We start from the raw sequence: 24,533 nt of genomic DNA, 5'->3' as shown, positions 1-24,533 counted from the left end.
TAAGTAATAATAATTGTTTTCTAAAAAAGTAATTGAAAAAAGATTGAAAATTTGGAGGGGGTTCGGACCCCTTGGACCTCTTTGCTGGCTACGTCCTTGGTCAACTGGAATATTGTTTACCAAGAAACTTGGGCGTGTTTAAGTATCTTTTTATTTTTAACTGGACGGATTTCTTTGTTTACTATTTCAATATAAATTTATCTCGAAAACTATATTTGACACTTTAAATTACTCAATGTAGAGGTTATTTTTCAATACAATATATTAGATATGAAATTTTCAGTGGATTATTTTTATCAAATAATTGTTCCCTGATTTTGAACCATTAAATATTAATTAACTCTTTATACACTTACAATACATTTACATCTTCGAGATAAACACAAATGTACAATAACATTTTAATAATATGGACAACATTTGCAACCATATACATACATACAACAAATTAATACCAAAACATATTGTTCCAATTATACTAATCCACATAAACGGTTGAAAAATTATTGGATGTACAGTTATACATATATGCATATGCATCTATCAATTTTTTTGACAACATAAAATGTATACCTTATTCTAACACTGTATCAGGGAAAAAATTGTTCATCTGAATTACAGAAATATAAGAAAATATGAATACTCGTTGTAAATATATTCTCTTACAAAATACTGTCATTTAATGCTTATTAAATATAGTACTTAAAATAAAATGTATTTACACAAAAATGAAATCTATTACTTAGAAATAATAGTAAAACATAATCATGGAATAGTGTGAACGGTTAAAGTAAAAAAATGCGTAAAAAATAAGAGCAGTTCTGGCTGCAGAAGAGTTGTCTTTGTGTCGCACCTGAAACAAAAAGTAAACTTTATGACGTTTTAGATGTACATGTAATGAATTTTCCAGAGGAATGCAGCAGCATGAGTCACCTGGCCGGAGAGCCGCTAAATATAAAACAAGCGAGAGAATAGCAGACTTTATCCCACTCTCTCCTACCAATCTATTATTATAGTCAACAATTAATTATCTGGATCTGGGAACCAAAGGCTTCAGTTGTTCCTTAAACATCTGATAAAATGTGTTGCTACTCACAAACTGATACTATTGTTCAGGACGCTTATATGTAAATCTTAAATATTTTTGTGAAAAATTGCTTACGATTATTTTTATAACTAAAGTTTTATTTAAAAATAATAGAAGTTAATAGAAATTAATTGAATGAACAATTATGATTCTTTGATGTTTTAACCCTAGAACTGACAATCATCATTTTGTCAATCTGACACCAACTGACCAACATGTTTTGACAGTTCATATCTATATATCATTTCAAACAGAAGGAATTGCTCATTCCAATGGTGAAATTTGTTTAGCTGTTTTGGCAACAGTAATGTCACAGTGACAACATACAACTTGCTAGAAAGATTGTCTTCATCTATCCACTTTTGAAAATTAGATTAGCTTGTTCATAGTTTTGGTTTAGGCTACTACGCAAAATTTTGGAAATATAAAGTGTAAAAATTATATTAATTTTTTTTTATTTTTGAAAATAACTCTACCCATAGTAACAACTTTTGGCCTTTCTTGTATTATTTGGTTTTTACAATATATATAATGGTTTTTTATAATATGTAAGTTTAAACATTTCACATCGCCCGAAGGTGTGCTATTCTCTTGCTAACCCTTCAAATAAGATGTTGAGCTGATGAAAATATTTACAAGTCCAAACGTTATATAACAAACAAATTGGGCTCAAATACAAAAAGACAAAGAATGTTGTATTTTACTAGGTACAGTCAGGGTTAAGAAGTCCTCTCTAAACACAACCTGGAAACCAACGGGTTACAGATGACTTTCAAACCATCACCAATGTAAAGACGGATTGCTTGCAAGGACAGGATTGCTCAGCGGTCCCCCATCCAAGCAGCAGCCACGCTCGACATACTTAATCTGGTTATCTTGCGATAATCACCGTATCCGCTGCACTGTGCCATTGGCATAGAGCTCAGTTGTAGGATAGGCAATGATGTGAATAGAAACATTGAAATTTCTCTTTTCACTGTGATCGATTTGTTGGCCACTGATCACACCATTTATCAACGGGTCTACAGGTGCTTCGGAGGTGAAATATGTCCGTCTGAGATCCAGTGATCCGTAAGGTGATTTTGGTTGCCAAGATCCTTCTTTTGTTTGCACGTGGACTTAAATTTGCTAAGACGGAAGAATTTTGTTCAAACATCTACTTGTAACTTTTTATTCAACCGCATTCTTGGTTCTGAAGGCTTTCCTTAAAGTCTTTTATTGAGGAGGATGATATTATTGCTAAATAAGGCAAATCTCTTCAGCCAACCAGGCAATCCAAGCTGTATCAGTGGCCATCACGTAACTTAATAAGATTTTGGATCATAACCTCTGAGAAGTATATGTAATTCACTTGTATTAGTGTTTCTTTAACAATTAATATCACAGTTGATAAAAATGATGTCAGCTTCATTTTCCAGTGTTCGACAATGCAAGTCACTTAGCTATTGGCAGCATTTTGGCAGATCTGCCAGTGGTACATAGTTTTTGCCAGTATAAATATTTAGATCCTGCATAAGTAGAGTTGCCATGGCAGACGACTGGTCACAGGTTTCTTGTGTGGACCGTAGCAATTGTTTTTGGTAGGCAGATCTGTTATTGTCTTATTTTCCATTGTTGTGGTTGATGTTTTGAGGGCCAAAAGATTGAAAGCCAGTATTTAAGTTGCTGTCAGTATAAGAAAAACATTGATGAGGACAGAAATCACTAACCATCAGGGTAAGAAGTTTGAATCTCCATAGTTTGCTTCACTAGGTTGGATTGTTTGGGACCTCCAAAAGATTATGCGTTGGGAATTTGTAGACAGACAAGATATGAAGTGTTCCTAAGGTTGTGGAGATTTTGGAAACTCCACATTCCTGAAACTATACCATTTTACTGTACCAGGTCTGAAAGCCTATCTACTAAAAAAGGGTCTCTACAGGCAACTTAACCTGAGTAGCAAAGTGTCTCCATGGATAGCACCAATGATGACATCAATCAATTAGGGAGGAAAACAATCTTTACTAAGACATTCAAGTGTGTTGTATAGATTATTGGAGGAAATCTCCATATCTGCATTATATTTAATGTCATTGAACCAAGCCAGAAAACCTGTATATTTGAACAGGGTTACTTTAAGGTTGAAGGGGGGGGGGGAGAGCCATTATTGAAAAAACTCGTCACTTTCAAATTGCATCTTGTCTCTCTGTACTGGAATTGTAAGTTCAGAACATCCAAGAGAGTTAACTTAATCACCACATTTAGAACACATAAACCAATACTTAAAACTTTTATTTTTGTGAGGCCTTTCGATAGGAAGGCTATCTCTTCAAAGTGAGTTAGAGTTCGATATATATATATATCGTAAACCATCCCAAACTGATCGTTTTATAGCAAATGAATCAAAACATCCACCAGCACGATAACAAGCAGTCTTCCATTCATTGATTTATAAATTATTAAACACTCCTCAACCACAAGAAAGATTTAAAAAAGAACTTTAGTTTATAAAAAATGTTGTTGTTTTTAATGGATATAAAACGGATTTAGTTGGATATATGTTTAAAAAAGCTAAAAAGAAGCATGACAAAAAGTCAAAGACGAACACTTTTATCTATTAAAGACACAAACACAAATTGGATTAGCACTTCATGGATAAATCTATCAAAAGATGTGGAAAAATCATTAAAAAAACATACAAACAAAAAAAAAATCACTTACAAAACAAGTAACAAGTAACATGAAAAATAAATTGAAAAATTCAGAAGATGATGATGAAGAAATTATCAATAAATCAGGCATATATCAAATAAAATGTGATGGCTGCAACAAAAAATACATTGAACAGACAAAAGGAAAAATTCATACAAGACATAAAGAACATTGCTCCCACATTAAATTCAACAGAGAAGTAAATTTGGCCGTTGCACACCACTATATTAGTACTGGTCACACTATATTCAAAGGAAAACCTAAAACTAAAGCATGTTAACACTCCTAGATATTTATATGCATGGGAATTCCTATTAGATAAATCAAGCAAATTTAGAAGATTATTAAATCAAGAAGATGGACCAATACAAAATTCAATATTACTTTCACAAAGATTACTAAAATAACACTCAAAATTTATATAGTATAATTCCAGTAATGATTAATTTTATTTTACACACTACGCCACACAGGACAAATTAATATTAAAATAACATTTAACAGGGTTTTTCCAGTCATTTTTTACTGATTTTTTGTTGTATCATTGAACGATGGAAAATGTTCAGAAATATCTTGTTTCCTTCACCCTCACTTGGTTACTGAGATGCTTCAAATCACACCTGATGTCTGTAATGGATATTAAGAAGAATTTCCATCTCTGTAACCCAGTCCGTTATATTTGTGGGGCAGGGATATTTTCTAATTACTATAAATTATCTCAAAAATACTTGGTATGGTGTTAGAAAGGGGCTTTCTAAGACACACAACCACCATGTAGAGTGATCGGAATCACTTTACAAAATATAAAGAAAGTAAAATCCTTCTAACATTTCCTTCATTTTGATTAAAAATAAAATGATAATCTCTAAATAATAATAAAAAATATTGTATGTATAGTGTATGTTTAATGCCAACTCTTGGTAAAAATATTTGCTCTTTTAACAAGTTTAATTTGAAATATTTTGTATGAGAAAGACGGGGTTATTAATATTTACAATATATCTTACTCAATTCAACTCGGTGTAAATAATGAAGGTGAATAACAACAAATTGAATATCAACTAGATAACACAGTATAATCTTTAGTTTGATCCAAAATAATAATTTTAAGCATTAAATTGAATTTTTATCAACAGTGCTCTTGTATGAGACTTTACTCAAGTTATTACATTATAAGAAACTTTTTGTCACAAAGATTGTGTAGAAGTACAGTAATGTTATTACCTAATAATTTCAAATGTTGTTTGGTTACAAACTGGCTGTTATATCAGACAATATATTTAATGCTACAAAGCTAGAGTTCCAAGTTGTTGTAAACTATTCAGACAGTGTCAGAGACTTGATGTTAGTTCTAAAAATAATCAGCCTACTGAAGTCTCATATAGCACAATTCTGCTGTGTGTAAGACCAGTCTAACTTTATACCCCCACAACAGCTTCTCTGGTCCCTGATTTGTTTGTATCACCAATGCTGTGTACACAATTTCAGTCCAGTTTAGAGATTTTTGTCCTACTTCATCAATATCCACCTAATTCTAACTTTTTTGAAAATATTTACCAAAGTAGATACACTTTTGCTGGAAACCGATTGAAAAGTGAGAAATAAATAAGTATGCAAAAGAACTTGCTTCTATCAATATTGCTTTTATTTCCTTGTGTATTTTTTAACAAATTGTTAAATTATTCACAAATTCCCTCTATAAACTTTAATTACTGTATAAATCTCTTGTATTTTGATAAAATAGTCTGCACAAAAAATATATTTATTTGAAAATGAAATGAGTCAATATAAAATACTATAAACAGATGTTTAGGCAATGTTTTCTAAAACTTATTTAACAATTAACTATACAAAATTTGTCTTTATATTACAAATGTTTTATACTAGTACACATATATAAAATGGTTTGATATTGCAGTTTATATACTTTTTAAGGCTGAATAAAAATTGAGGCTTTCAAAACAGATTATGGCATTAAATTGTTTTCTAAAAGTATAATATAAACTGTTTTATCTTTAAGTTAACTAAAATTAAATGAAAATTAATAGTTTTTAGTACAGATCTCTATTGATAGTATTTACAGTTACACAGATTTTGTTGAATCCCACACAACACAATTTTTATCCTCCGTATTTCAAATATAATCCTAAAGGAAGACATATCATATCAAGATGAAGAGTATATAATTGAGATTTGTAATTTCCTACCAATACCCCATATCCTGGAATGTTCTTTAGGGATTTCATGGGAATATTCTGTCTTTTCCATATTATGTTATATGGATAGTTTTGGACTGTTCTAATACTTCTATCCTAAGTGATCTATCTAAATGAACTAGGTTTACTCACAAAAGTTGATGAACATCACAGCACGAAGCTACCCACTCGGCCTTGTCGCCAACGGCAGCTCTCTCCTGCAGTAGTAACCCACGTACTTACACTTCTGGCAGAGGTGTTGTGGGTGGACTTTGGACTGGTCTGATACGTCTAACCCGTCCGGTTTCTCTAGAGGCCTCTGCAATTCAAAAGAGACATTGCCCATAAGGTTTTTAAGTAACAATAACAAATTTGTAAAATTTGTGAATGTTTATGAAAAAAATGCATTAACTGGAAAATTGTTAGCAAATTTTGTATGCTATTTTCAGTAACATATATTCATTCTCATAATAGCTCATTATTATTTTTAATATTTAACAGCTTTTAATAAAAGACAGTTTAAATAAAATAAATATAATTAAATCTAGACGATTTAGATCATTTACGAGTTGCATGGTTTTATATGGCTGAGAAAATTGGAATTAATTCATCATTCATTCATTCATTCCAAAAAGATTTTATTTCACAGTATTGTATTAACAAAATTTACAAGAGATTGATACAAAACAAAAACACCAAACAGTATAAAACCACCGATCATGAAATATTTACAAACTTAAAAATAATTAAATAAAAATATAATCTTCAAACAAACTAAATGTGAACTAAACAATAAAAAAGAAATCACTACAATAACACAACTCAAAAATTGTTAGAAAAAATATGGAAACATCTGCCTTTCTAAATTGCAAATTGTACAAGCTCCTAGTAAAAGCTTTAACTAGATAAGTTAACTAATAATTTTAAAGTTTATTGTTGTAATATACCGCATCTAAACGTGTACTTAAATTGATTTCAATTTAAAATTATGTAGTGCATTTATCTTGATAACAATAAGAGAATACAAATAAGATAGCTGACAGCGTAGATGTTGTGAGACCATTCCGTGCGTCAGCTATTGTATTGCTTGGCGACATTCAGCTTGGCAGGTTAGTGACAATGCTTTGCCTAATTGTCTTACGTATTTTAATATAGACTCAAACACGCAATCTGATTTGCATTTCAAGCAAGGACGTAGCCAGCGAGGGGGTTCGAGGGGTCCAGACTCCCCCCCCCAAATTAAATCTTAATATCTAACAAGTACAAGGATTGTTCTTTTAAGTCCAATTTATTTTGAAATTACTGAATTGCTAATGAATAAACAATTTTTAATGTGATTGAGAAAGTGTTTTCTTGTCTATCTACCCTAATATCAAGGACGTAGCTAGCGATGGGGTCGAAGGGGTCCGGGCCCTCCCCAAATTTTCAATTTTTTCAATTACTTTTTTAGTAAACGATTTATTGTTATTTATATTATTCAGTGTTACTGACATGTACTGCTGAAAGATAGTTCTCAACAAAGGAATGGGTCAAGAACTTTTTAAGGAACAAAATGAGGCCTTACTCTCTGTCCACTACAGGAAAATATCAGTTGTCTGGACCCCGTCCTAAAATATTTTCCTGGCTAGGTTCTTGATTTCAAGCAAGAGTTTGTTTAATCAAGTATACACTTTTCCATGCCTCAATTTATAGCACTGGATGAGTTACCTATTGTGAAACTAATACAATCGGAAGGTAAGGTAGTACAACATTGTACCTACCTGTTTATGTGGATACACATTGATGTGACATTTGATACATTGCTGTCCCATGTTCGCCCAGCTGTTTCCTGACATCCCTATTGTGAAACTAATACAATCGGAAGGTAAGGTAGTACAACATTGTACCTACCTGTTTATGTGGATACACATTGATGTGACATTTGATACATTGCTGTCCCATGTTCGCCCAGCTGTTTCCTGACATCCCTATTGTGAAACTAATACAATCGGAAGGTAAGGTAGTACAACATTGTACCTACCTGTTTATGTGGATACACATTGATGTGACATTTGATACATTGCTGTCCCATGTTCGCCCAGCTGTTTCCTGACATCCCTATTGTGAAACTAATACAATCGGAAGGTAAGGTAGTACAACATTGTACCTACCTGTTTATGTGGATACACATTGATGTGACATTTGATACATTGCTGTCCCATGTTCGCCCAGCTGTTTCCTGACATCCCTATTGTGAAACTAATACAATCGGAAGGTAAGGTAGTACAACATTGTACCTACCTGTTTATGTGGATACACATTGATGTGACATTTGATACATTGCTGTCCCATGTTCGCCCAGCTGTTTCCTGACATCCATTTTCTCTTACATTTCGGACATTTGTACTCCCCGAAGCACCTCTTCTTTCCTTGGTAAGGCGTCAAACCTTCTCCTTTAGGCCTCGCCTGGAATAAACATGCCTAATCAAAGTTTAACTGGTTCAAATAATTGTACACTCGTATTATAAGTGAGTTACTTGGTTGTGGTTGATCCATATGATGGTTCATAGAATTGATTGAATTGTTATTTGCTCCCAAAATTTTAGTCTGATTCAATAACCTATTCAAACCTATGTGCCAAATTTGGTATTTTAGCTTTACTAGTTTTAGAAATAATAATTTGTTAATATAAATACAAAATGGCGGCTAGTGAATAAATGAAGTGGAAATTTGAAAACTATTCTTCATTTTTAGCTTAGAATCACACATAAAATCTGAAAATGCATAGCCAGCCCAACCTTTTTGTTACAATCTGTATATAAACAGGGTGTTCAGTAAAAGTGTTCCAATACAAGCAACAAACAACTGATACCACTCAACTGGGACATGGTTGGTGCTCCCGGCTTGTGCAAGCGTATCTTTAAAGTGGCCGTGCTCGCTTATGCGTTGACGGATTTCTTTGAAAAAGGTACCGTTAGAATTGGTATATAACATGACTAAATAGTGGTATGCTAGGCATTTTTTTTATAACTATACCGTTTTGTTGTTGTTGTTATTTTACTTTAAATATTTTAAAGAGACGCCATTATAAAACAGGTAAAAAGGATTTTGTTAGTATTTTATTTTTAAAAAGGTCTACCAAAGATTAATACGATGTTCAAGTTTCATAACTTTATCTTAACTGGTTCTAAGGATATATTTTTGATAAAAAAATCGTACAGACAGATAGATGGAAAACTAAAGGTTTTAGGACATAGCTTCGTATGAACTTTTTTTGCTCATTTTTACGTGTAGAACAAATTTCCAATATATTGTATATTGTTTTTGTTTTAGTTTCTTAAAAAAGTTAATTTTGGACTCCAAAATGCCTAAAAATGTGTTTTAACATATCTTTAAAAGCTTTCCGGGAGTAAGCCCTCGAAACCCTTCCCCATTCCATGGAGGGGATTTCCAAACACCCAGACCCCCCGATTGTGACGACCCTATATTTGTGCTAAATCTGTCCCTGATATCAGTTAGCACATTGTGTCAACATATGATGTCAGAATCATGTCTTTCAAATCTGAAATGTCCAACAATTAATGTTGCCAGAGGTAATTATTGTAATACAATAGATTATAGCACAAAAAGTAAAAGCAAACTTGTTTATTTTGTTTTGTTTTGAATGGTTGAAATAACTTTGGAGAAAGTTAAAGTGTTTTTGTCTTCATCCAAAGGATCAAAGGCAAGATTGAACTTCGTAGCTAATTGTGTGGTCAAAACATCTTCCCGAGCAGTTCACGCCAGAAATAATAAATGAGAAGGAGACAACAGCACTCACCATTGGACAGTCTTTGATGTAGTGACCGGTGACGAAGCACAGGTGGCACAGGTAGGTAGGAGGGGGCTGTTTGACAGACTTCTGTTTCAAACTCAGCTCAGCCAAATTCTCTGTCAGCTCAACTGCAACAAAGTAGCAACGTAAGTCTTAATCTCTCACATTTACTTCACTAGTTCCAGTGGTACTAGTTTTCGATAATGGCCAGTAATTTGTGTACCAGATGTTGACGAACTTTGTTCAAGAAAGTGCTATTTATAGGAAGAGCAGGTCTTAAAAATTCATAACAGCTGTGACCGATGGATCTAGTGCCACGTTTTGAAATCGATCGAATACTTGAAGGCCAAGAAGACTTTTCCTATACGAAGCTATATTTTCTTTAAAAAGTATGAGCTACACTGGATCTGATGGTGGATATGATGGAAATTGGTATCACTAAAAGAGAGGAGCCCCAACCCCACCACCTCTCCCAGTTCAGGACATTAGAGCGCGGGTGTATGCTTGTGAGAGCAAGGAGAAACAGAAGGAGATGAGACAGGAGAGTTCAGATGGTAGTGGATACTGAATATGGAGTCCTTGAGGGATCCTCAGAAGGATTCATAATCATTGATGGAGTTCACATGCAGTTCAGAATCCTAATGGATTACGGCTATGTCAGGAGGTGACAAATTGTCCAGATCATACTTGCAAATTTGAAAAATAAGGGACTGATTTACAAGCTTCTGTTTTAGTTATATACTATCAATCACAAAAAAGTGGGGTTAACTCAATTGATTTTGAATAAATATACGATGTATACTTCAGGATAAAAAGCCTTAATAATATTAAACCTAACTTAGTAAAAGCTAAAATTGTTGTCTGTTTTGTGTTGTAGCCATTGATGTTATTACACAATTATTAATCTCCTTTCACCCAAGACTATCTGTGTTCGCTTGAATTAAATGTTTTTTCCGTTTCAAAACTATCATTTATCCCGTACCCAGCAGGGATCACTTCTGGCTGGTTTATACGTTTATCCATTTGAACGTACCACTGGGCACAGCAAAAACCGATGTGTCATTTAAATCTGAGCAACTTTATGGATATCCAAGAGCGGCACATCACTAATCGCTAATGTCGAGATTCTGGGATGCAAGGGCAATTCTATAGGTCTAGTCTACGGCGGGAAATGACTGTTAGAGTTGGTGGGGTTTGTTTCCTAAGTATCAGAGGTTCTTCTAGCCTCAACAAGGGTGTGCCACCCCCTGCCTGCTTTGACCGAGGCTGGTTCAAAGCTGGCCTCCCCTTCTTCCAGGGGGACATGACTTTGAGATGTAGTGCCCTAATTCTTCCTCATGGATCTCGATAGGAGGCGGCACCTACTCCCTAACCTTACCCATCCTGAATATCCCGTCACTCCGGAAGCAGGATAGGATAATTGTATTCATTATGTTAATGAATAATATAAAACATAAAGGGAAACCACAGTTCTACCAGATTTAATAATGTGGCAATCGTTAGGCCTAGATTAACTGCGTGGCTCTAATGATGCCGCAACTCTTGAGTAACAACTAAGTGACATTGTACACGGAATACGAGAACATTTCTGTGAATCATTGCCGCGCCTGCTTGCCAAGAGGACGCGCGCGTGGGAGAGACCTGACACGTTCTGTCGCTTCTCTACCCTCTGTGCGGAGCCATTGCCTACTGTCTTAGTATATTATATTTAACGTGTAACAATCATTAGGTATACGGTAAAAATCATTGTATCGCATTAAATTATTGCGAACTGAGATTCATGCGACTGCTGAAATGCATAGCCTATACACTGCAACTGAGGTGTTTAAATTTAAAGGATGTCAACTGTCTATAGATTTTGGCATTGTTAGATTACGTTCTTTATTATTGGATGGTAATAAAAAAATTGATAGTAGTACTGTATAAGAAATTACGTAGTATTATACTTGTTTGTGTCCATCCAGAGATTATAATGCTTTTCAGTAATTGGCCTTGTTATTATAACAACTTGAGCTATATTGGCTAAAATTTAATTTATTAGTTTTTAAGATATTAACGTTTTTATAGAAAATACATGTCAGGCTGTACACATGGGAAACTAAGCATCGGAGGCCCATGTTCACATGGTGAAATATGTTTGTCTGGACCTGACAATAACGTGGTATACCTCTGTCCAGAGAGTTACGGGATACCGTAAATATGAATGAATAGGGCTACACACCTTTATGTCGTCATTCAAGTGTCTTTTAATTAGATCGTTCTTTGTTCGGGAGCGCTGTTCATTTTGAAACGACTTAGTAATTTGTTAAAAACTAAATAATAGTAAAAAAAGGTAAATTTAACATGTTCACTTAAAACATGCTGGTCTATACCGAGTCATGATAACTACAGAAGCGCACTGGGGATTTGCCGCAATCAACATGTAGGTTTCATGAAGAAATCATGTAGGTTTGCGAGTATTCAAACTTTTATAAAGTTCTGAAGACTCATTAAGATAAATAATATTATAAATGCGAAAATGCCTTTGTTTGTTTGTTTTGTTTTTACGCATAAAGTATTCAACAAATATTGAAATTTTACATATATATTCCTACGGTCCCTGATATGAACACAGACTGTTCTTATTTCGAAAACCCCACCAGGGTACTCCCCACTGGGCGAAAGTCCCAACTTGATCTCTAAGGTTGTGAAATATTAATTGAAAGAACATGTCAAATGTAAATAACTGTTCTGTAAAAAAATTGTTTTATGACAACACAACAGTTTGTTCAATTAATTTAACCAATATTTTCAACGTAGTTACATCTATAGTGTGTAGCCTAAATTCCATAAGGAGTAACCAATAATTTCTACGCCGTTTCTAGTTTTCAGCGATCAGGTAAGTACTCATCTACATTGGAAAAAGTCCTAAAACAACAGATGAACAGAATTTGAATCTGGAGACTCCCTCTGGAACAGTCTGCAAGAACTATGCTGGATGTAAGTTCGCTGGACTGTGCTTTTGAACTAATGTACCAATTCCAGCTCTAAATTTTCTAATAATATACTTTTAACTGTACACATTTAGCAAATATTAAGTATTATATATAAAATTCAAAATTTATACCCAAATTACTATTCAAATTTTACTATAAATTTATAGAGACTGTAATAAAACTCATCTCAGATGTCTTTTGACAGAAATAGGATTCTCTAATCTATGATATACATTTTCTTGATCACGAAACAAAGCAAAATAAACTATAGATCAAAAAATACTAAGACCGAAGTAAATTACAATGACCATAATTATACACTTTTTAACATATTTTCTTGATCGTGTGAAGAAAGAAAACTCAACATTGGCGTCTGAAATATAATTCACTAACCAGAAGTACTTATAAAGGCGAAAACCCCACGAAATCGCGGGTAACTGCTGTTGATGAGTAGTATTCTTTACGTGCAGCTTGATTTTAGCAGTTCAAATTATTGCAATATAATATGACATTATCACAAAATGTCATATTAAATACTGATGGCGAGAGAAAAGAAGAGACCTGGCCCGTGCCAGCGCACAGCTGTGTACTAGTGTGTTGCCGCCCGGTAATTTCAGGCGCTTCGCCCCACAGCCAACCCTGCGAATTGTTTATCCTAGCAATGGAACAGTGAAACAATAATGGAATTACGAAACAGGGCGCGGCAACATACTAGTAGTAACGCCTGCAAATTTCAGATAGGCCAGAATCCAGGTCTCTTCTTTTCTCTCGCCATCAGTACAAATCGAATACGTGCCTTCTACCTTCTTTGTCTTTAAGTGTTGTATCTGATGTAATGTCAACTAATACATTTATGATTTCAATGCACAGTATAAGCATGGCACCCTTGCCTGCGGAATTTGGACACAAAGTAGATTCCGTGCAAGTTGTGCATTTTTCATAAGCCGAGTCTATTTTTTACGTTTAGTGTCCGAATTTCTATGAGTCAATTTTGACGATCAACAATCTTAAAAAAAACATTAGTATAAAAACCGACCATATTAATACTACCTGAAGCCTTGAATTCGTTCTTGAACAAATTGTATTGTTCGATTAAAAACTAACCTCTTCTGAGAACCTGTTTTCTGACAGCTCCTAAGGCAAAACTGTTATTGCAGGTATGTGGTTGGCTTGTAAACAGTAAGCTAATTGTTGAACATGTGACGTACCTAGATTTGCTTACTCCAGATGGTTAATTATATACAAAGCTAAACATATTTACAGTTTAACACTTTGTACCCTGAGGCCGAGTATAGGTCGGGCCGCGTCGGCAGCGCCTGCTACCGGCGCCCGAGTATATCTCGGGTCGTGTTATTTAATTGTATTATTTAGCTCAGTCATCTTATTTTTGGATTCAAACATTTTGATTATGTTCATTGGTTGTCTAAGTTTGTATTTGTTGGTTTTGAGATCCCTGGGTCACGTTTTAGTAATGAAATACGTATATTTATCGTCGTACTACAAGCGAGTCTAGACAGCTGATCGTAGGCGCCGCGGCTGATCGTCGGTACTGTCAGTTTGCTTTGTAGCGTTTCACGTTGTGTGTTGTTGTGAGTCTTAGTAATGTCTTACTAAGTTTTCTACAAATCTTGCCGACAAATACTGAAGCAAATATTATTATAATGTATTATAAATGTGAATTTAACTGTTTGTAAATAATCACAACTTTAGTTTCTTACTGAATGAAGTAAAGGCAAATGCAAGCAATGTGAGGTTATCCGTGTTATGTTTTGTATTTATACTCGCTTTGTTCTTTCTTCTCGACTTTCCGTTGATTTTATTTTATATTATTTACTTATTATTTTCGAGTTTGAATAATATGGGTGATGAAATCAAAAGTGATGCAATTCGCGATCTTTTGTTTGACTTCGAGTCGGAAAGTGACGGTGATTTTGATACACACCAAATATTGATTTTATGAACGATCTAAACGAAAATTTGCGAGATCCTGTATTTGATTCAGACCATTGTGCTTTAAAAATTACCACTCTAAGGCGAATTACCTGAACTAACAAGTTATGTAGCAAAAACTTTTTTTGTATTTTTTACATAACATTCAATATTATGTAATAATTTTATTTTGAAAATAAACTTTATATTTTGTATACATTTAAAAAGTATGTATCTCTATCTTTAAAAAGATATATAGTATGAGTTTATAACATAATTACTGTAATAACACAGAATTTTTTAAAAGCATCATAAAACCCCAGGGAGCCACGCCGAAACATGTATTAAGGGCCCAGGGTACAAAGTGTTAAAATTATCAGCACATTATGCAATTCATGAGGAGACAGGAAAGTTGTAGTCTATCAAGATCTTCACCAGGAATGGTCTTCGAGAACCATCCCAGCCAGTATAGGAGATGCAAATTGTACACATTATACATAACACAGTGCATTTTATGCATTACTTTCATTTATTTTTACTGAGTGGCTTGAGCGAAATGGAAAATTGTTAATATAGTCAGAAATAGTTTGTCATTAATGTTTATGATAAAAGTAAGAACTATGTAACGAAAAGTCAAAATTTGAATTATGTTAACCATAAGATAAAGTGTATTAGTTTGATTTATTAGTGTGATGTGGGGAGAATATTAAACATAAGCCATTGCGTAAACCGAAATCACGTATTAGCCTACATGAAATAAAATTAGTTTCAGCTCTAGTGAAATAAACCTAATCATTGAATTGAAATTCAGCAATAATTAAAAGGCTAAAATAATATTTAATCTGTTAAATGGGTAACTTTTTAGACATCGCCCACATTGAGAGCTGCTTATTAAGTTTTTGTGCTGTTGGCCATTCGCTGAGAACCTTAAGGTGGGCCATGTCTTTTCACAGTAAATCTGTTCTAAATCAGTTTTCAATTTAGATAATTTTGTTGTCATTAGATTTGTGATAATAATCTCTAAAACTGTTATGCATGTAGTTCTTGAGAAAGAACTGTTGGTTTTTAAGATATTTTAGGTTTTAAAGTTTTATTGGCCGTTTTGAAAATACTAAAAATAATTTAATGATATTCTTTTCAGTAACTAGGCTTGTTATCATAAACATTTGAGCCAAATTTGGTATAGTAAAAATAAGATATTATTTTTTTTTAGAAAAAAAAATACAGACAGACATATGAGGAACTAAGCATCGGAGACCCGCATCGCATTTTCATATGGTAAAATATGTTTGTCTTGACGTGAGCAATAACGTGGTATACTTTTAACTAGAGAGTTACGGAACACCCTTTATAATAAACTAAGGTTGTAGAAGATAGACATCGCACAGCAGAAGAGAGAAGCGACAACGTGTCGTGTCTCTTCCCACACGTCGCGTCTGTTGCGTCCCGGTGCTTCGCGTCGATTTGGCAAGCAGGCACTGGACTGATTCACTGAAATGAACATGTATTCACTGGACGGTGTTTATAAGTTAATCCCACACGTCGCGTCTGTTGCGTCCCGGTGCTGCGGGTCGATTTGGCAAGCAGGCACTGGACTGATTCACTGAAATGAACATGTATTCACTGGACGGTGTTTATAAGTTAATCCCACACGTCGCGTCTGTTGCGTCCTGGTGCTGCGGGTCGATTTGGCAAGCAGGCACTGGACTGATTCACTGAAATGAACATGTATTCACTGGACGGTGTTTATAAGTTAATCCCACAAATCGCGTCTGTTGCGTCCCGGTGCTGCGGGTCGATTTGGCAAGCAGGCACTGGGCTGATTCACTGAAATGTATTCACTGGACGGTGTTTATAAGTTAATCCCACACGTCGCGTCTATTGTGTCCCGGTGCTGCGGGTCGATTTGGCAAGCAGGCACTGGGCTGATTCACTGAAATGAACATGTATTCACTGGACGGTGTTTATAAGTTAATCCCACACGTCGCGTCTGTTGCGTCCCGGTGCTGCGGGTCGATTTGGCAAGCAGGCACTGGGCTGATTCACTGAAATGAACATGTATTCACTGGACGGTGTTTATAAGTTAATCCCACACGTCGCGTCTATTGTGTCCCGGTGCTGCGGGTCGATTTGGCAAGCAGGCACTGTTCTGATTCACTGAAATGAACATGTATTCACCGGACGGTGTTTAGAAGTTAATACTCAAGAGTCACAGCGTTCTTAAGTACGCGTACAATTAAACCCTTTACGCTTTTTGACGTAATATTAAGTTCATAGAAACTTACGTAATATTACACATCGTTGTTATCATTATGTTATTAAGTTGTGTAAATTCTACCTAAATAGTTTTTAAGTAACCGTTAAACGTTTCAGGGAGTCGATAAAGTAGGAATTATACAAAAAATCATTATCTTAGTAAATAATCGGTAAACTTTTAATCGGAAAACGAGAACCGATAGTCGTGATGACGCAATTTTCACAGTTCGTAAAATAACTGTTATTTCTGTTATTTTGAATAATGTTGTTTTAGGCCTCGGTAAGAAAAACCTCATTCAAAAATATTGGCGTCCGGATAATATCAAAGTTACGAAAATTACAACCTATAGAATTTCATTGCACCCGAGATAAAAGCACAAGATTGTATTTACCTTTTGGCGTGAATATGAAAACCCTGGCAAATGAAGACTTCAAAGGGCCAAATGAAATATGTTCAGCAATATGGTTCAGTCTGAACAATAATGACTTAAGGCGCGTTTCCACTGAGGCAACAATATGCGTCATGTAGCATGCTACAAATGTCGTTCTGTTGCTATATGTGTACCGTGCGTCTTCATACTTTGTTGCAAGTAGTTTGTTGCCCAATAAATATGTCGCCAGTTGTCACTTGCTACTTGTCGCCGTTACTTGTAGCAAGGCCCAGAACATTTCAAGTCGTGCAACATTTTTCTGTCAGTAGTGTGCGTCACGTCTTCAGAAGCAGTGATAGCTGCTGCTTATTTGATCCTCGCAAATGGCAGAAGAAGAAGTAGGAAGAAGCCTAGGCGGTGGATCAGAGATTTATTTGTTAAAAGCGGTGACAATCGCAAGGAATTTTTTTGAAAAACTCCTTTCAAATGATGGTAGTTTGTTTAAAAATTTCACACGTATGAATAGGCAGGATTTTGACTACTTAATCGAAAAGGTCACTCCTTTGGTGAAAAAAGCAGACACCAACTGTCTGGATGCGATACCGGTTCAAGTGCGAGTATTGTTGACTTTACGGTACCTAGCTACTGGTGATAGTTATGCATCTCTTCAGAATTTCAATCCCAAGTATTGGTAGCATAAATTATTAAGATAATACAATTTTATTATATATAAACATTATTATGTAACAAATAATTAGTTGATGATATCGGGAACATAGTGACGTAAATTCAATCAAAGTTTATAGAAATTAAATGTCACATAATGTATAAAAAATAACAAGGTGTAAAAAAATTAGGTTTAAATATTTAAAGGTGGAATATGAACTCTATTGTTATGAAAAATACCTAGATAATTTAAAAAATATATACTTGTTAAATCACTGTTGACCTACAAATGTACGTGTATGTAAAGACACTCTGTTCCTAATCCTAAATTTAATTAACTTACCTCAGAGTTCTCTGCTGTTGAAAATGTTTCTCTTGGGATGTCAACATCTAACAAAAATGTCAGGAGATTGTACGCAAACCATTTCTATTTTTTCGGAGATGAGCCACTCTTCGGTTTAGTGATTCTTTTATGTTCCCGATGAAAAGCAGATCTCAAATTTTTTTACTTTCTTTTTTAAATCAGTAACTGAACAGTCGTACTTGATAGCTAGTTGTTTTAATTTGTCACATTTAATACACTTCTGTTGTCCCATAGCTCTGGTGTATTATGGTAGTCTTCAATAAATAATGTAGTTTTTTGATTACTCCACTCCATGTCGCGCGTCTACTGCCGCACTCATCCACCTCTGCCTGGATAATGGCAACAGCGTGCGACACACTGCATTTTTGTAGCACAGTGTGGCATTCGTCTGGCGACACGTCGCAACAAGTAGTGTGCGTCAGTGCCGCATGCTACATGTCGCAGCGTGTTGCCTGACTTGAAATACACCATGCTACATGCGACAGTGCCGCATGCCACATGTCGCAGCGTGTTGCCTGACTTGAAATACACCATGCTACATGCGACAGTGCCGCATGCCACATGTCGCCTACAAGTTGCCTCAGTGGAAACGCGCCTTTAGAGGCCCAAAGCAATACTCTTCTCTGTGCTGCAGACTGTCCAGGCCAGAACAAAACACCATGGTAATAGAAATAATCGCTAAATGGCTTCAAGAGGTATGTGTTGAAAGTTATCTATCCTGTGGTTAGACAGTCCTATCTGTCTTCGGATCTGGGTTTCGGGAGAATTGAGAAGATGGCAAGGAGAAAAGAAGCTATGACAACTTCTATCTACGGATTACCTCAATATTTTTTAAGATTTTGGAACTGTCAAAACTATTAGGATCACAGGTACTAGCATACGACTGGAAAACAGTAACTCTAAATGTCATTAAACCTCCAACTACTTCGCATTTTCGACAAACGTTTCCAAGAAGTTCGTGATTTGATTGTTTAATGGAACTGCTTTTACTTTATCAATGAATCATTTAGTTTATTTTAATAGATAGAAACTATTTTGGTACTGTTCATGTGATATATCAGCACTAAAATTAATCTGTTAATTTAATAAAACTAAAATATGTAGTATGAATGTTTTAAAACCCGTATAAAAATATGTATTAATAGTAATACTAATATACCAACAGTTTATTTAAACTACCCTTCTATAAGGCATACTGCATCAAAACTGCCTAAATTTGTTTGATATACAACTCTCCTTTTCCAATTAATTTGTCAATTAAGCCGCTTTGAAAACGATAATACCTTCAAATTCTGTTGTAAATGCTCCTTACTCAATCTTAAGCCAAATAAATAACCTTAATTTACTAGAGATATTTATTAATCATATAAATGAGTTTTTATTGAATTGTAAGAATTTGTCCCTTTAGAAAAAAGGGGAGTTCTGGTATTTACCGTTTTATATTATATACTGGACATCAAGGTCAAATTTGTAGAAATAGCTCATACTGTAGTATAAAATGCACGAGGGAGACAGGCATCCATCCAGAATGCCCCCCCCCCCCTAAAAGAAAGTAGCCAGGAAAAACTTTTGGGAGTGATATTTTCCCATGGTGGGCAGAAAGTAAGCCAAGTGCAGTCAACCGCTCATCACCCATTTTGTCCCTTAAAAGTTCTTGACACATTTCAATGTTGAGAACGATCTTTTAGCAGTACATGTCAGTAATACTGAATTATTTAAATAATAATATTAGTTTGAAAAAAAAAATATTGAAAAAATTAAAAATTTGGAGGCCTGGACCCTTTGGACTACGTTGGTTACGTCCTTGGTCAACTGGAATATTGTTCACCATGAAACTTAGACGTGTTTAAGTATCTTTTTAATTTTGGATCTAAGAAACTATCCTAGAAAAGATATTGAAAAAATTAAAAACTTGGAGGGTCTGGACCCCTTGGACTACGTTGGCTACGTCATTCACCACGAAATTTAGACGTGTTTAAGTATTTTTTAAATTTTGGATTTAAGAAACTATCCTAGAAAAGATATTGAAAAAATTAAAAACTTGGAGGGTCTGGACCACTTGGACTACGTTGGCTACGTCCTTGTCCTCCACCATAGTGTAAAGATAAGGCAAAGCCGGCGGCTCTCTAACCGAGAGATCTCGGGTTCGATTCCTGGAAAGGCCAATAAGAAGTGTAATCTAACCACCTAATACATCTGGTGTATAAAGTAGAGACAACTCACCGATTGGGTCGGACGGAGAACTCCACTTGGCGTGTGCGAGGGAGGTGAAGCCATTGTAGGCGGGGGCGGCAGCAGTGTACCCCGCAGACGGAAACGGACCCCATACACCAGACAGCATGGCCTTGGACTGCTGGAACACGACAGAGTCATTACTAAATGTGGAGCAGTGTTCCTTTGGAAAATCCCATTAAATTGTGTATATTGTACCCATAGTTTATTATTTAATGAAAATGTCAATTGCCGGGTAGACTTTAATAAGCGGCCTACACTCGTTATTCGGTTGTTTTTATCGAATGGTTCGATTGTTTTTACCCGAAGGAATAATTCGATAGGTATTACAATTTATTTAACTTAACATATGATTTCGACTTATTAGGTTTACAGTAATTTTTATGTAAACAATAAACAACAAGAAGTAACTAATACTTTAAAACTTTGAAAATGGCGATGATTAATATGACGATATTTGTTTAAGTGGCTTCAACATGTGGGTTTGGCTCCTGGTAACCCATGGGAGAGAATTCTTTCCTCCATTTCACAAAAGCGGTTACTCATTGGTATCAAGCTGGGCAAGTTATACGTATTCTAAGGTTTCTTTGATATCTAATTCTAGGCCATAGTTAGTTTTGATGTCTTGTAATGTGATTGTTATATTTATGTTTTTAAAGTTGTATTGTACGAGATTCTTCTTGTTACGCTATAATCTTGTTAGCTATAATTTATTATAGCTCTTATTGTGTATGATTTTTACATATTGAGGTTGGATAGTATATCGAATTGTTCGATAATAACAATCGAACAACAAGTGTAGGTCGCTTATTAAAGTTCCCCCTCAATTGCCCTTTAGTCTTATTACGTCCGTCCTCATGGGCCACTGGCCTGAGCTGGGATCATATCAAACATAATATGGAGGAGAGATAATGCAGTACAAGTTCGTCGGTATTGATAAGACAGTGTATTATAACGCAGATTCGAAGACTGCGCGGTTATCGGCTTTCCCACAGAAAAAATCCCAAAGATCCCATAGGGATAAGTGACAAATAATACATGCTATATATTGTCAAAACTAGTTTGGAGGAAGTATTATTCTTACACCGTGTACACACTACAACTATATGTAACACTATTATATTGTTAGCCATAATTAGAGATTATTATGTTAGCGTGTTCATATTGATTTTCGTATGTAGTTATAACTAATTAGCTAACATTGATTATTTCCAATGTTTCTCATACTTTGATCGAAACATTAGTGATCTTATCAGTGTTTAGTTCTTAAAATTAAATGTTCTTAATATATAATCTCAAATAAAAATCGGCAGTTGGAAAAACTCAGTTGGTGTTTGAATATCACTAAAAATGTAATTTTTAACGTTTGCCATACTTTGATCTGAATATTAGTGGTCTTATCAGTGTTTCGTTCTTAAAATTTTATATTATCAAAACATCATCTCAAATAAAAATCGGCAGTTGGCAAAACTCAGTTGATGTTTGGATAGCACTAAAAATGTAATTTTTAGCGTTTCTCATACTTTGATCGGAACATTAGTGATCGGCGTGATGATTGATAGTTAGTCAACTAAATTATTGTTAAATAGTTAAAATGGACCAAGTATTTTCTAAGGAAAAATCAAAAAGAATATTTGCAACGTCGTTTAAATTTGTATCCCAGCCTTTGCAAATAAAAAGACAAAGTAAAATACTTTTAAAACTTACTTGTTTGAAATATTCCTGCCGGATAACGTTTGCTCGGTCTCCTCCCCATAAACAATCGCCCTTCAGTTCGTCGAACTTACCGTCCCACACCGAATAGGTAAAACAAGACACCTGATCAGGCATAGTGACTGTGCCGAGCACCCAACTGCCTTGCCACCCTGGTAACTAACTGGTCCGGAATGAAGGTCCAGAAGGACAGGAGACAGATGTAACATTATCAATGGACTCTTCTTAGAAAAAGAAACAGCACCTGGTCGTAATCAGTTACTGGACACATCAGCAGAGTTGCTGCAAGCAGTCTGCTAAGCTGATAGCAGAACCTCCTCAGCTTCTGCTCTTACATTCAGCTTGCACTGTTTAATATCATCATATTATCAACAACCATGGCTTCAGTTGTTCATGTAAACAGAATTAACTAAATAGATTGTTATTTTTTATATTTTATACAACTAAATATATTTAACTACAGATTACATTTGCTAGGAAAGGCGAAAGTATTCAATTTTAATTGCAACACATGTTTAATCTTTAACGTTTTTTATATGCTACAAGAATAAGTCTGAATTGGTTTTTATTTATGATCCTGTTTATAAGCTATAGATCGGACGTATTGTTTGTATTACATACTTTAAACCAGAGGTTAAAAATGCAAACAATATTTGTTTCTTGGATAATAGTAGTTTAGGTCAATTCGTTTAAAACAAACCGCCTAGACCAGACAGACACACAGATATAAAATATTCCAGCCCCTCGAGTTAAAAAAAATTACTAACACTAAGTCAATAATATTTTAATATTTGCTAAAACAAGCACAGAATAAAAATGGAAAAAATAATAGAGTGGAAAGTCAATGTTAAAATTCGCGTTGTAGCACCACTCTAACGCATCGGAAACTGAAGGCCCAACTTTCCAGCACCTCACAAGTGGCGTCGATTTCAAATTTATTAGTATACTACTAAAAACTACTGTAGTTCTAATTCTACCGACTTTGGTTTGTAAACATTTCGTTCCAATTGTTTAATTGTTTTATATTGCAATACATTATAAACATGCAACATCGATTGGAAAGCAACATAAAAGGTGTTAATAAGTCAGAATAAGTGAGATAGTTGTGTCTGTAAAAATTAATATTTAATAAATTAAATTAAATATGAATAAAGCTGGCAAAAATCGTGATAACAGTTGTTACTTAACAACATTAACTGTAATGGATCTAAATAATGAATGACCACATTAATCCATTTCAACAGCTTTTGTTATTAATACTGCAGTCTAACCCAGCCAATCGGAAATGTGATACCATGACTTGCGCTTCTTTTATTATGGTTCCAAAATAGCGCCCATAAACGAAGAAGAAAATATGAACCATGCACCAGGTGACCATACTCGTATGTGAGTTAAACGCTCCTTTCTCAAAGCCTTGCAAGTAGAACTAGAGTAATCCTTCGGTTGCTCTTCTACATTTCAAGATGATTAATAATTAGTTATGATTAAAGAGGACTCAAAGTATTTTAAACGTAAATATTACCGCAAACAATTTTATACACCCGTCGGAATAAACGTATATGTGGCCAATTATTCTTGGAATGTTACTATTATACTAGTCTCGTTATAAATATATAACTTTCTCGTTTCAAGATTCCTTACTCTGGCTATTGACTTGATTAGCTTCACCATAGCGTTATGTAATTGTAATTTATATTAACTCACTTAAGTACTAGTGTAGTAATAAATGATACTACGTAACTGATTGGGTAGACACAACGGTAGATTGGTTTAAAGTAATAAAGATCGGTTTTGTTCTGTTGGTCAAAACAATACTAACAGTGGGATAAGTAAATATCTTAACAATAATTTACACTTCTTCATGAATAATTCTAATTATTCAATAAATCCTTCAAAATGTCTCTGTCAATACGGCACTATATCGTTCTATAGGAATCTACAAATATGAAATCTATATAATTTCCGAAGGATAAAATTATAATTATTCCGCAAAGTTTATTTTTAAGTAAACTTTCACATTTAACATCATGTACCTCCCAATGCAGTGGTGCCAACTGTTTTAAATTCATCGAGCCGTTAAGTTGGCACAAGGCCTTGACCCACTTAGTCGTTCATTGCTCTCAATTTTCTCATAAATTATTAATTATAAATCACCCTTAACAATAATTAATTCTTTTCGAGTGACGCACTGAAAGCATACACACTGAGATATTATTTTGGGAAATATCCACTCGTACAATTGACTGGAGCTTACATTTTCA

At 34.6% G+C, this 24,533-nt stretch overlaps 1 protein-coding gene across 3 annotated transcripts; it reads right to left on the bottom strand.

Moving 5' to 3' along the window:
- Positions 1–538: 538 nt before the first annotated feature.
- Positions 539–20,675, bottom strand: LOC124361773 (zinc finger CCHC domain-containing protein 24-like). 3 transcript variants are annotated; one of them, XM_046815741.1, is made up of 5 exons: positions 20,551–20,675; positions 9,773–9,894; positions 8,254–8,433; positions 6,127–6,292; positions 539–853 (listed from the first exon to the last, which is right to left on the bottom strand). In XM_046815741.1, the coding sequence occupies exons 1-4, from the start codon at positions 20,666–20,668 to the stop codon at positions 6,155–6,157; spliced, it is 558 nt and encodes a 185-aa protein (XP_046671697.1). In that variant the 5' UTR covers positions 20,669–20,675; the 3' UTR covers positions 539–853; positions 6,127–6,154. The 3 variants fall into 3 exon arrangements, with proteins under 3 accessions (XP_046671697.1, XP_046671698.1, XP_046671699.1); XM_046815742.1 differs by having other exon boundaries at positions 8,254–8,418; XM_046815743.1 differs by lacking the exons at positions 539–853; positions 6,127–6,292 and adding an exon at positions 8,067–8,191 and having other exon boundaries at positions 8,322–8,433.
- Positions 20,676–24,533: the final 3,858 nt, after the last annotated feature.

The sequence above is a fragment of the Homalodisca vitripennis genome, chromosome 5, assembly GCF_021130785.1.
Source record: "Homalodisca vitripennis isolate AUS2020 chromosome 5, UT_GWSS_2.1, whole genome shotgun sequence".
NCBI classification, from domain to species: domain Eukaryota; kingdom Metazoa; phylum Arthropoda; class Insecta; order Hemiptera; family Cicadellidae; genus Homalodisca; species Homalodisca vitripennis.
This window is presented reverse-complemented; position numbering and strand designations above follow the sequence as displayed.

Coding starts and splice junctions, on each gene's coding strand:
- LOC124361773 (XM_046815741.1), bottom strand. CDS start 20,668: ATGCTGTCTGGTGTATGGGGTCCGTTTCCGTCTGCGGGGTACACTGCT. Junction 8,434..9,772: donor ACATCAAAGACTGTCCAATG/GTGAGTGCTGTT, acceptor AACTTTGATTAG/GCATGTTTATTCCAGGCGAG. Junction 6,293..8,253: donor ATGTGTATCCACATAAACAG/GTAGGTACAATG, acceptor TTTGAATTGCAG/AGGCCTCTAGAGAAACCGGA.